The sequence below is a fragment of the Pholcus phalangioides genome, unplaced genomic scaffold, assembly GCF_987345545.1.
Source record: "Pholcus phalangioides strain wild (caught in Gottingen) unplaced genomic scaffold, Ppha-v1.0 ptg000007l_1, whole genome shotgun sequence".
Classification (NCBI taxonomy): domain Eukaryota; kingdom Metazoa; phylum Arthropoda; class Arachnida; order Araneae; family Pholcidae; genus Pholcus; species Pholcus phalangioides.
In genome coordinates, this window is record NW_028301600.1 from 54,504,690 (window position 1) to 54,518,367 (window position 13,678).

General features: G+C 34.9%; 1 protein-coding gene across 3 annotated transcripts in view; it reads right to left on the minus strand.

The window, feature by feature from the left end:
- Positions 1-13,381, minus strand: part of LOC149085501 (uncharacterized) — a 72,605-nt gene extending 59,224 nt beyond the window's left edge. For 2 of the 3 annotated variants that reach the window (XM_089233545.1, XM_089233547.1), the window contains exons 1-2: positions 12,876-13,381; positions 3,683-3,966 (exon numbers count right to left, since the gene is read on the minus strand). In XM_089233545.1, the coding sequence (XP_089089671.1) occupies positions 3,683-3,966; positions 12,876-12,911 (320 nt within the window). In that variant the 5' untranslated portion in view covers positions 12,912-13,381. The remainder of the gene's footprint in view (positions 1-3,682; positions 3,967-12,875) is intronic. The other variant, XM_089233546.1, reaches the window with a different exon arrangement.
- Positions 13,382-13,678: the final 297 nt, after the last annotated feature.

Below are 13,678 nucleotides of genomic sequence, written 5' to 3' on the forward strand. Positions count from 1 at the left end.
TTAGGATTTCGGTTCATTTCGTTCGCAATAAATTCATAGTATATTTTCGCTGTTTGACTACTGTTGAGAGTAAATCTTTCTTTTTCTAATTTTCCTTGAAAATATTTGACCACACACTTGTGAATAAACTTTTCTTATCGGTGTTGGCATAATTTTACATTTGCCACACTGCCATAATAACCTAGATTACAAAATATACCTTACGAAAATATTCACTGCAGCCTCAGAGCTTTTTGATTTTTTGGGTGAAGGGAAATCTGTGCAGTTTCTCTGTTCATAAACAGGTAATCTAAGAATTATGGTATTTAGTTATATAGATGGGTTTAAATTCTTTTCGGCACTATTCATCGTTTCATTTGAAGGCTTTAAGCAACCAGGATTCACTTCATCAAAATCAAGAATATTTGTTTTGTTAAAGTTGAGTTAATGTTTGTGTCTTCATATTGTTTATACCTATATGCAAAATATTAAAATTAAAATTTACCGTAAAATGCTAAATTCAGGATTTGCTCAGTTACAAGAACGGCTAACATTCCAAATAATTCAGTACGTTTCTGAAAGTGATAAATAAATAATTGAATACTATACATCCCATGTCGAGATTGAATTCTACTTTTATTATTCCTGACCAATTTGCATTCTTTCACACACATTTACTGCAAAGATTTAGTAACTTATCCTTCGATTTCATATTATTTCCACGTTTGCATTTTGAATCTATAAAATAATATGGTCTCCCAAGTGGAAAAGTGATGAACAACTTCAAAATGCTCCCCATGATTCTATAGAGCCAATGTCGCTCAGTTGTCACTATCATCATGGCTGTTATAGGAGAATATTTGTTTTTCCCTTCCAGAAATTTACTCACTCAAGTTTTCAAAAGTGTTTATTAATTATTGGAAATGTGCCCAATAATTTGAAACTAAGAGCAATGTTCATCACAAGTGTTTTATTTTATTGTTCTGTATTCATTTTTAGCTAGCAATTCTTTTTGGTTAGATGGAACGCTATTTTTTCACAGACGGTGTGTTGGGTAATATTGAATAGCGTAAGTATTATCTGAGTTGGGCTAGAATATCTCTTCGAGATTGGAAGTTTAGTAAGATAAAAGAGGAAACCGTGTCTAGAAATAATGTGTCCCGTTCTTTGTTGGCTCACCTTGACGGTTTTGGGGTAGAATAGGAAGATTGCATTTGTGACTCTTGTAAATAGACTATGACACCACCGCATCATCAACTACAAAAACAAATGATGAAATTTTTATTTTTCGTTGTCATAGACTCATTAAATCTGGTTTCTGAACAATCCGAATTAGTTTCCTTCATTTTGAACCCCATTCCATATTACTCTACGAAAAAGACTTTTAAAAATGATTTTTTCTTAGTTTGATATTTATTTTTAAATACGATACACTTGTCAGTGCGAAAACAAGAAACCAAATTTTATGGAAATGTAGGATTCATATATCTACCATGTTTCAAATTGAAATAATAGAAAGAATAATATTGGTATTCCATATTACTCGAATGCAGTATATGCAGGGTCATAGCTAGCAGCTGGAACCACAATTTACTGGCGAACCGTTGATCTTAGAGGCAATTAGAAAATGTATACAAATAACGTGTGGACCTCAGATACGTCATTTATATTGCAAGGGGTTTTATAGTTATTAAAATAAAAAAAATTAGCTTTTTATAGGAACACCCTATCCTCAAATACCCAATTAGAAAGTTATTGCCCTGCTTCTCCTTAGGTCAACAAAAAACTTCCACGTTTCCAAGTGTAATATTCGCCAAAATATTTGCAGTTAGAAATGTAGAATTTCTTCTTTGTTGGCCTCAGAAAAGACAAGGCAATGTTTTTCTAATTAGATTTTTGAGTATAGGGTGTTCCAATAAAAGTTACCTTTTATTTTAATAACTATACAACCCTTTGCAATATGAATGATGTATCTTTAATTTGCGGTTCGAGGCGTTAGCTATGCACCCTGTGTGTATGTATATATAATGTGGACAATCAATAATAAAAATTTAATTAGGATTCAAGATCCATTCTGATCTGTTCCAAGTTGTGTGCAATTGTCTAAGAATATATGCACGTCAGCTTTTTAGTATTTTTACTCAAACTTTAATTGTAAGCGTTCTTGTGTTCTTGGTTGAAGTCATTGCATAAGGTTACTTTTTTTCCATTAGCTAGTTATCACAAATTTCGATTACTTGTTAACTTTTTACTTCTTTACTTGCTTACAAATGTGATATATTTATGGCATATATTGAAACTTATATAACTGATTTATTAAAATTTCATAATTTTTCGTGAGTTATAAACGTTCGTTTTGAAACTGAAAGCAAACAATCGTGAAAGTATTTTACAAATATAGGTCGGACCAAATTTGATAAGACTTATTTATTGCTTTACTCCTTGACTCCCAGGCTTTATTTCGCAGGTAAGCAGCTATTTACTAGGATCGACTGATCAGGTGTAAACAGACACTCAGGCATTGCTGTTAAAGGAACGACGTACGTCCTGGTCGCTAAAAATCTTAATGAAAGGTGCATGCTGAGTACGACATACGTAACGTACATTACATACGATGCGACGTATGTAAGTGATTATGGGGAGTTGATACACCTATAACATGGCGAAAACTATGTTCTGATAGAAATACCATGAAAACTACTATTTAATCATTGATTTATTTAAAATTTTTTACAAATGCTGTTGATTATATGTGCTATCCTAAGCTGTTCTAAAATCTTGCATATCTTGGATACTTAATATTTTGTAAATTTTCAAAAAATGCATTAAAAACTGCTCAGCTTGTGCTCATGAAAAAATACCATGGCATCAATGTAAATGAATAAAAATTGATTCAAATAATGGAAACTGTTCAGTTCATATGAAACGAAGCAAAAGGTTGAGATTTCAGTGTGTGTGACTCAATTTATTTAAAATTATTTATTTATTTAAAATTAAGTATTCAAGATATGTAAAACTTTATACTACTTAGGATAGCACATACAATCAAGAATATGTGCAAAAAAGTTTAACTAAATCAATGGTTAAATAGTATTTTAAAGGTATTTCTATCAGAGCATAGTTTTTCATCATGTTAAAGGCATCAACTCCCCTCAAATGGGATTCTATAGAAAAAGAAACATTATCCAATGTAGAATATCATCGACTTTCATGGTGATCAATGCTCATCAAGTGTTACGAAATGGAATATATATATATATATATATGGTGGTTTTTAATGTACAAAATTCTTCGCATGCAACAAATTTATTCCCCATCTCTACCATCGTTATTTTGATGTGATCACACATACTTTTTCGCCTTCAATTTGAACGTTTTTTAGTTTATCGAAACTTTGAATTCTACCCAATTGATTGGAAGAGAAGTATCACCAACCGACACAAAAAATCCAAGCCAACCTGATTTATATTTCACTAACCATAACCCGGACATCAATTCAAAATGACGGGAACTCGTCGAAAAAGGAATGTCGGTAACAAAATAGGAGATCCTTTCTGGTGGTAGTTCTTTTGAATCAGCAAAAGCTCGCATTGTCATCACAAAAACTGCTGTTGTTGGAAGTTGGATAAATAGCTTATTGTGTGGATGTACACGTATATTATTCTGTCCTTTCAGTGTAAGATTTGTTTTGCGAACAACTTACTCTTCCCCCGGTACCGCTGCAGTTTTCCACACAGAATGAAGTACGTCCCTTTCCACTTCTGAAAGCAAATACAAGTCAGTCTGTGAAAGAGCGCGAGGTTTTATCGAACCCGCTGGTGCATTGGTGCTTCCAGGTACCGTTTTGTCTCTGATTTCTTTCATACCGGAAGCGACACTTTGCCGAAGTTTCCCGATAGTACTACCCGACTGTGACCCACTTCCGGTTGGTATGAATCCTCCGGATGCTCCACTGGAACTTCCGTCATCATCCCCAGTCCTTACTATCTGCAAAGAAACAAAATGATATCCTATGCTTATGAAAAGATTTTAAAAGGTACCGTTTCTGATCGTTATTTTTAAGATTAGATTTTTAGTTGTATCTTATCCTGAAATATATACGAGCAATAATTAGAGCACATAAATACAAAAAAAAAATTGATTAAATTCTTTTTCGTTCGTTTGATGGGAGGAATCGGCAAATGAGAAGCCAAAAATGCTCGTGAAACTAGACTACAAATTAAATTTTTTGTCCTAACAATTTTGATAATTTTAAGCATTTAAAATGTTTATATTTTCTATTTAAAAATTTATAATTACGAATAAACATTAGGGTGTTGAATGGATTTATTCTTTAGTTATTCATCTATCGTTGTAACTGGATGCATACTTTTCTGAAGATTCACTCTTCATTCAAATGTGTAAGACTGAAATCCCTTTAATCCAGCCAAACATCAGTTGATCCTGATACTCGTACTACTAAAATTCATCCAGAAGCCGAAACATATACCTTATGCACCTACCTGCCACGTATATCCTACGAAACTTATTTTCTCAGTATGAAAGATATTTAATACAGTTATGATTATATTATTCACAAAGTTGATTGTTTACTGATTGTACTAATCATTTTGTTTTCTCAAAACAAATTTTCCCGATTTAAATTTATAAATGCATTTAATCATGGTTTTAATAAAACGATGGAAACCAGAAACAAGGATATTGCCACAGGGCCTAAATTAAGTTAGTTCGTTTGGAATTAGTGTGTTTGATAAACACAAAAAAACACTCCCAATAACGATATTATCTTCCATTAACGATATTATAATCCTATATTATAAATTAAAATACTTGCCTTTCGCCAAAGCAAAGAACCACCACTGGGGAATTTATTTGAGCTGTTCTCCATGCATTATCTGGGGCCAATGCGAAAATAAATAGATAATCTCAAATGAAAATATTAATCATAAAGCCTTTAGGCAAAAACAGAAAGTCCTTCATATTCTAAGTTGTTGTAGAAAGAGATTATGATGGGGTATGGGGTGGGAATAGGGATTAACATCATGGAGATAACGCTTGAAGCAAAAACAGTATTTTTAGAAAGCTTTCTTCTTAACAATACGTTGCCAGATGTTTATATAGATCTTGACATTCTGATTTGAAATGGAAACAAAACATGGAAAAATGTGAAAAATCTATATCACCGTGTCCTTAGACAGTGAGAGGGATCTTAAGGAATAGCCTCCCTTCCCCGCACCCTGAAACGTAAGAAAATTACTACTTTATGTACTGTTTATTTGATTGGGTTTACCTTTTTACGAATAGCTGGACTGCCCCCCCCCCCCAATACTGGTCAAATGAGATTAAATGCTTTTATACCTGTTTATTTTCCCCTCTAAAAATAATTTATTGCTACAATAATGTATATCGCGAAGCAGTTATGACACTTTCTGAGCTTTATCTTATAAATGATCACCATGAAAGCCGACTAAAGTTCAACACTGGATGAGAGTTCATAATAGTACTTCATGTCTATGGCAGAACTAATTGATTAAACAACTATAAACAACCTTACGATTATAAAATATACAATTAAAAAGTGAAAGATAGTTAGGTATAGTCTATATACAAGGTGTCCCATCAAGACCACCCAAACTCTGCACAGCCAGATTCCTCGCTTGGAATACATAAAGAATGTCCAAAGAACTGTACCTGTACGACCCATGGTTTTCGAGAAAAATGCGAAAGAAAAGTATGACGTCATATCCGGTGCAAGAGAAAAAAGCTTTATTGGAAACATGAACATCTGTATTTGCGTATGTTTACATAGGAAGATGTTCAAAAGATGCCCACCGTGCATATCGAGGCATGCATGCGCGCGCCGTGGAATGACGTGGAAATTTTTTTTTCTCTGCACCGGATATGACGTCATACTTTTCTTTCGCATTTTTCTCGAAAACTATGGGTCGAACAAGTGCAGTTCTTTGGGCATTTTTTATGTATTCCAAGCGAGGAATCTGGCTGTGCAGAGTTTGGGCCTTTTGTCTTGATGGGACACCCTGTATAGACAGTTGGGTAGACTATTAGTTGTGTGCCGCTGTGGTGGTCGAGTGGTTATAGTGCGGACTCGTGATGCGAGGATCCGGGTTCGAACCCCACAGTGGTGGTCGGCTGAAGTTGGTTTTCTGTGGTTCCCAACTTCAAGGCGCAAATGCGAGCCGATCCCCCCATTAAAAAGTCTCGCCACAGAGAGCAACAGTCCTACAACGGTAAATCATTCAACCATAACACTTCACTCATAGTTAGAAAAACTGGGGACAGCACTACACATAACAAGCATTACACAGAAACAATAACTTTACGTCAGGTTGCACTACACGTACACGCACATTCCCGCATGTACCGACTCGTTAGGGGTTCGTTGGGGGGGTTCCGCGGGGAGGGGTGCATTTGGGGTGTAGCAGTAGTAGGTAGGGCCTCCAAAAAAAAAAAAAAATGGCTCGGGGATCCATGATGTTCTTGGGTCAGCCACCTCGTTGGGCAATTTGCCTGTTGTGGCGTCGTATTTGTATTTGTATTTGTACAGTGTTCGAAATCATTGGTAGTCCGCTGGTCCGAGACCACTGATTAAACGATTGGACCAACGAGAAACAAATTGTGGTGGTCCGCGGGAGCAGTAGCGAAAAACTTCGTCCCCTCGCCGTGATGATATATTGATCTGAGAATCACCGATTCACAGTCGTTTTATATTTTCTCAGTGGTTTAAATGAATGATAGATATTTATTGCTGAAAAAAATATAAGCGACGTAATCGATAGTGGTGGTTTTATAGTTTCACTGCAGTTCTAATTGTTTTTTATGGCTTTGTGCACCCGCTTGGTGGTACATCACTCTTCTAAATGATAGTATAATTAGGAAAATGAATTATTATTATTCAGAACAGATTTTTTTTAGGGGACCAGTCATAATGGCTGCGGACCATTAGGTTTTCGTATTCACTGGTCTGTGGGTCCAGTGAATTTTATTTTTCAATTAACGCTGGTGTGTGCCTGTTTAATGGTAATACTTTAAGCAGAAATTGAATTAGTCAATGGTCACTAGAAAATCACGAATACATTTACACCTTTTTTCTGTTGAGTTAATCTAAAACATTATAATAATACTGCATACAGGTTGTCAAAAACTGTTTGCACAGCAGATATCTTTGCATCCGTTGACTTTCGAAACATACTTTCAACTACAAAAAGTTTTCAAATAACGTGCAGTTACTTAAAATCTTAAAATTTGTTTGAGGGTTCGTATACATAAAAAAATAAAGAAATTAACTTTTTATAAAGTTCTTGCGTTCTCAGAATCCAATTAAAATTTTGTTGCCCTGTCTCTTCTGAGGACAAAAAAAAACCGACATTTTACGTGCAATATTCGCTGAAATATCTGAATTCAAAAATCGGACAGAAGTTAGAAAGAATGGAATAAACTAACGAAAATGCTTCTTTCCCTCTTTTATGCTGTTTTTTCCCCAATTTTTCCCCACCGTTTGTTGAATTCAAATATTTCAGCGAATATTGCCCTAAGAAACGTACAAAATTAAAAACGTGAACAAATTTTTTGTTGGCCTCAGAAGAGACAGGGAAACAACTTTTTAATTAAGTTTTTGAGCACACGGGGACTATATAAAAAGTTTATTCATTTATTTGTTTATGTATTCGACCCCTCAAAAATTTTTAAGATTTTAAGTAATTACACGTGATTTGAAAACTTTTTGTAATTGAAAGTGTGTTTCTAAAGCGAACGGTTACAGCGAAATCCGCTGCGCAAACAATTTGGGACACCCTGTATAATTGGTCTCTCTTTTATTCCGTGAAAAACTCTCCGAACTGAGACACGTTTATATTTTTTCATGAAATTCCAAAAAAAAAAAAAAATGCTAAAATAAACTTGATTTCTAAAGATTAATTTCAGAAAACTTATATAAAGACCTTCGGAAATTTGTAGCGGAAAAGTGTTTCACATTATATACGTGATGTTTTAGTGGTGCTTTATGTTGTGCAAATAGGCTGCATTCAAATTCGATTCCTGCTTTTAACGAACGTGAATTCGGGGAATTTCTCATTGCGGATGCAATCAAGTAAGCTATTCTCGTCTCAGAAGGATGTCGAATTTCGCATTTCATTGAAACCACTGACTGTATGTAATGAGATGGAGTTCTGGTCGTAGCGTGTTTAATCAATCGTGTTCTATAAATTAGAGCATTTACCTCTCGTGAACCGCGTCATAAATCAAGCGTAAAAATTTATCCACCTATGAAAATGCTGAAGCTCAATCAAAAAGTATTTTTGAAATAAGCTCTATCTTTCCCTCATAATGAGAGGAAAAACAGCGTAATGTTTTCTAGTTGGACGAAGACGATTTTTTCCTTAGGTTCTCTTGAGAGTGTTAATTTCAAGGAGTCAACCTACTAAATTTAGTCAGTGTGTTATACCGTAATTGTTAAAATACAGTCGAGTTATGTTCATCGTTCCGATTAATTTGAAACAATCCCTTTCAGTAATAATACTACTCCCCCCCCCCCCCAAAGGTTTGACTCATTTGCTGTAAGAAATTTTGAGGCATATGACCATGAGATCATAAAAATATTTAATTTACCTCCTTCTCCCAATTTTTAAAGCCAAATTTATGAACAATGATTTTTTTTCCTATCGTCTATAAATTCTCACAACAAAAGAAAAGGTAAAGCCAAGATTAAAATGTTACATAAGATATATATACAGTAAGGTTACTTAATTCCCCCTTGCCGCATTTTACAGCAAAACCGTTGATCCTAGAGACATACTTCCAATCAGAAAAATTATCCAAATAACGTGTAGAACTTACATGCGTCACTCATGTTGCAATCGTTAAAAAAAAGCATGGGGGGGGGCAGCAATAATAATAGGGGGCTGTAGCGATAATATTAGCGCAACACTTCGCAAAAATGTGGAGGATGAACCAGCATGGGGTTTCTACGAGCTTCACCTCAGCAACACTCCAAAAACCAGATTTGAGCTGCTCGGAGCGGCGTGGCGCTGTGGTTGTGAATGTGGCTTAATGTCATTTTACGAGCACAGACCTATTATTAATCTGCGCAACATTTTGAAATTCGCACGGAATGACAAAATATCACGCATCCACATACAATATAGATGTTTTCTACGTGAAATAAACTGTGTGCGGGGACGCATTTTTCGCATGCTAATAGTTTAGAGCGAATTTTGCTGTACACCTTGCAGTGCGCTATAAGCACATTCTAATAGCTTGAAGCCGGAGTGTAATTGAGCCTCAGTGAAAACAAAAAATAAAAAAACAAGCAAATAAGAGTACATAGTGGAGAGAGAAAAATTCCCGATATTCCCTATAATGCGGATCAATCCCGATATACAGTATGGTCGGCCCACCTTATGTTCTGACAATGGCGTCTGAAGTTGGTCAGAGTAGTACACACGTGATAGCTACATGTTTCTCCTGGTGGATATGTAATCAAGATAAGAGTAACGCGTCATCGAAATTTGATATAAAAAAAGACCTGCAGAGGATCTCCTCCGGGCGAATTAGGCTCACCACCAATTGACAGGGGATCAAAGTTTAACGAAACCATTTCCAGATAAAGTAGGTATTAGATCCCCGCATCTCTTACGTGCGTTTCTTTACCTATGGGAGAATCGGTGGCTCCGTTTGGAGACGTGCAAACCCAGACCAACATGCAATGTCATAAATTGGAAATTCTTGTAGTTAGTTACGAATGCTACCGTCAACGAGGTGACTTTGACCAGTTTTGAAATTGAAATTAAAAAATTTTCATTCAATCCGTTCATTAAAAGTCGAAAATATCAAACTAACTTTCATTTTGGTTTCATGGTTCGTAGATATGATTTATGTAATTTTTATTTAAATGGGGTAATCTTTGGGGCCCCTGCTTTTTATTAAAAAATAAAAGCAGGGTAAGCGAAGTCACAAGGCATAATGAGATGGCTTTGCCCACCACCTAATTTGTGTATATAACAAGGCAGTGAGTAGATTTAGAGCGATGTAACCAACACGGGTTGTCAAGAGGAACACGATAACAAAAATAATGTAGAATTGTTTTAAAGAAATATGGCTTAACTGAAAAAAAGAAACTCATAACTCTATTAAACCATTCAAATTGGATGAATTAACCAAAAAATAATAATAGAGTAATAAATAAATAAATAAATAAATAAATAAATAAATATATATATATATCTGAATTTGTTGGTTAACCATCTAGAGGAGTCTTCGTTGAACTGGAAGACATTTCCCCTTTCTTTAGGGGGGGATGGCTTGGGCACAATGTTATATTGGGACAAACACTCGCTTTATTCGGTACCTGAGGTAAACTGAATGATCTCAACTTCATGGCTTGTTCCCAGGAAAGAAACTTCCAAATCTTCATCATCACACTTGTTCATAATTTTAGCCATGTAGTGTTTGATCGATTTCCCCCAACCAAAAGTTTTACTAACGTCCATTAATAATAATAATAACTGATGGGATTTTCATTTCGTTATCAAAACGGCTGCACAAATGAAAGTTTGATGTTTTCCAATTTTCCTCGATATTGAATCTCGTCGAAGAAACAACTTATCGGCGATATCACTTATCAGGAAACGTCCATCAAAAATCCCAGGTCGTCTCATCTATATGTAAAACGAATGCCTTGGCGACTGCGGTGCGTGAAATAATCAGTTAGCCAAATTCACGTACAAGCTTTAGGCAAAACAATTTGGATTATCCATGTTTGACTAATCAGCGATAAATCTGGGAAACTTGTTCTAACCTAACTGCACGTTAGCAAAAAGAAGAGGGAAAAATATAAATGGAAAAAGTATAATAGATAAGGTAGATAGAGAGAGCCTTTTTTAAAGTATCTTTCAACCCTCACCCTACATGTTCTCTTTCGCTCTTATATGTATATAGTAGAACGATACATTATAAGTGCAGGAAAAAAATCATTAACAAGAGTATAGCAAAAAAGGATGAAAATAAAGTAAAAGCAACTTCCTTAGATAGAATAACTATAAAGCTCCGCGATAGTGAAGAGAGAGGAAAGAAGACGTAGAGAACTTGTTTGAATTTTTTGCACTTGTGTTTGGACGTGTTATTACGTCCGTGATTATAAAGAGGTTAAGCAAGTTTTACACCTCTAAAAAACATTTTTTTTTAAAGTGGGCAGTCACCCCGCGGCTGGCTAAGTCACCCCAGTTGACGGTTCGATGTTTTCGGCACAGACGATCATCGGGTCGAGGCAGGAAGGTCTCCTCGTGATCAGCACAATCCCAAATTCATCATCGAGTAACACACTATCTTCCTCCACTGCAGGAATTCTGATCTAGTAAGCCATAGTCTACGACAACTAATCCCCTCGAGTAATGGTACGTATGTGTTCAAGACACAAGGCAAATGGGGCACGTGTCCAAGGCCCAAAAATTTTCAGGGCCCCGAAATTGGTTGCCTTCTGTATTATAGGCATGGACAGCTCCCCACGTCTCGGCCACAATAAGAACAATATATATAAGGCGCCACAAAAATTCATATTTCATACAATTCCGTCTGTGGTAGAGCTATAGTTTCAATTTAAAAAATGCTCAAAAGGCTTTCAAAAATTACCCTGTACCAGTTTTGAGAGTAAAAAACAGTGTGTAACAAAGTAAAAGATCTAAGTTTTTACTGAATTTTATAAAAAAATTTATACGGCCCCCCATCCTCCAATTTCCAATTAGAAAGATGTTTACCAGTCTCTCCCGGGGCCAACAACAAGTTTCTAAAGTGCAATATTTGCTGAGCTATTCTAATTCAAAAAGCGTAGAAAAGTTGGGCATGAATGAGGGAAAGTAACGTCGTCTGTTAGTTTTTACTGGAAGTTAGAGGGCAAGGGGACCGTATAAAAATTTAGATTCTTTATTTTGTGGCACGTTGTATTTTCACTCTCAAAGCTGGTACAGGGAAATTTTTGAACTTCTTTTGAGCATTTTGGAGTCATACCTCTACGACGGACGGTTGATGAGATAAAAGCCGCATTAGCACTTATAAAAGACACCCTATATATTATAGTGCCATCATATGTTTTGATAAAAAATATCTTTTACTTCTGAGAACATCTACAAAAGAAAACAGTAGGACGGTTTCATATGAGGGCAGCTTCAGAGGAGATTTTCATTTGGATTCTCCAACACACAATACCACAAATAAAAAGATTCTCTAGAAAAGATTGTAATGTTTGCTTTCAACCAAAACTATTTTCAACGTCGTAAAAACGGCTTTGTATGGTTACATGTTCCACATGAATGTAACTAAATATATGGCCAGAGAAGGTTTTTATTTCTTTTGAATTTGACCTACCTCACATATTTTCCATTTTACATATACGCTGCATATTCAACAATAAGACTTGCCATAACAAGTAAAAATTCCAGATAAAAATGGTCTTACCTTCTCAAGTACTGGTAAATCTTACCTGAAATTTCAAATTGGTCCCAAATTTATATGTTGACTTCTCTGCCATTTCAAGTAGAAACATTCATGTTAGACCCATATACTTTTTTTAATCCGTTAAATCCTATTTTCTAAACCTACCTATAACGTTTCGCTTTAGAGATTTACGTGATCTGTTCAGGAAGGAAAGTTACAAAGACATCCGTACCACTGCTGGGATTCTAATATTCAATCTGAATGTTCTTTTTTCCATATTCAAAAGAATTCCAATTTGGATTTTAAGTAATTTGATTGTTTATATATATAATGATTTTTCCTAAATTATTTATTGCATATGAAAAAATGTGCCATATAATAGATTAAAACACGGTGCATATTCGTTCAACGTTTCAAACTAATCAAGATAACGATAAACGTATTGTACTTACCTTTTTCACAAGTGAAAGAACGTTTGATGCTATCATGTCTTTTTCTTTTCTTGGAAACTTACATCAAATCACAGATGATTCTTCAAATTGTCCTTGTTTTTACTAACTCATGCATTCGTTACGGGTGTTCCAGTAATAAGGAACGCAGTTCACTTCCACAGAAAGTTTAGCTTCTTAAATTAGTAATAAAATACTTGACGTTCATAATTTGGAACGAATCACGAGCACATTTTTGGACGCGTTCGCACACACTCACACTGTACAAAAGCACCTGAATGTCCGAAAATAACAAACATTCACAGTTACCTTGCTTCCACGATTTGTTTCCAGAAAAAATGTCCACTTTTTGTCATCGACAGATCTTGATTTCGACGGACTTTTATAAGTAAAACTTTGAGTAAAAAATAAAACTCAACCAAAGAAGAGCAATGAATTTCAGATGTATCAGTTTTCTTGTGAAAATGGCGATAATAAAAATATATGTCTTTGTCTTGAAGACGCTTAGATTTTTTTTATTTCTTGAAATAAGATGATGTATTGTTGAAACCTCTCAGTGATGAAATTAGAAGACAATTTCTTCTAATTAAAATCAGAAAACAATCTTCTATAGATATCTTACTTTTGATTTCTTGTATAAAAAGCTCATTTTTTACCTTTTTATGTCTCACTATGCACTATGAAAAATAAGTTTAAGTCTCTTGAGATTTGTTGGAACGGAAATAAAACTAATTTTGCGACAAAAAGAAAAAAATATATATTTCACTCCATTTTTATATGAAATCGTTGTCTTCTACTGATTTAAT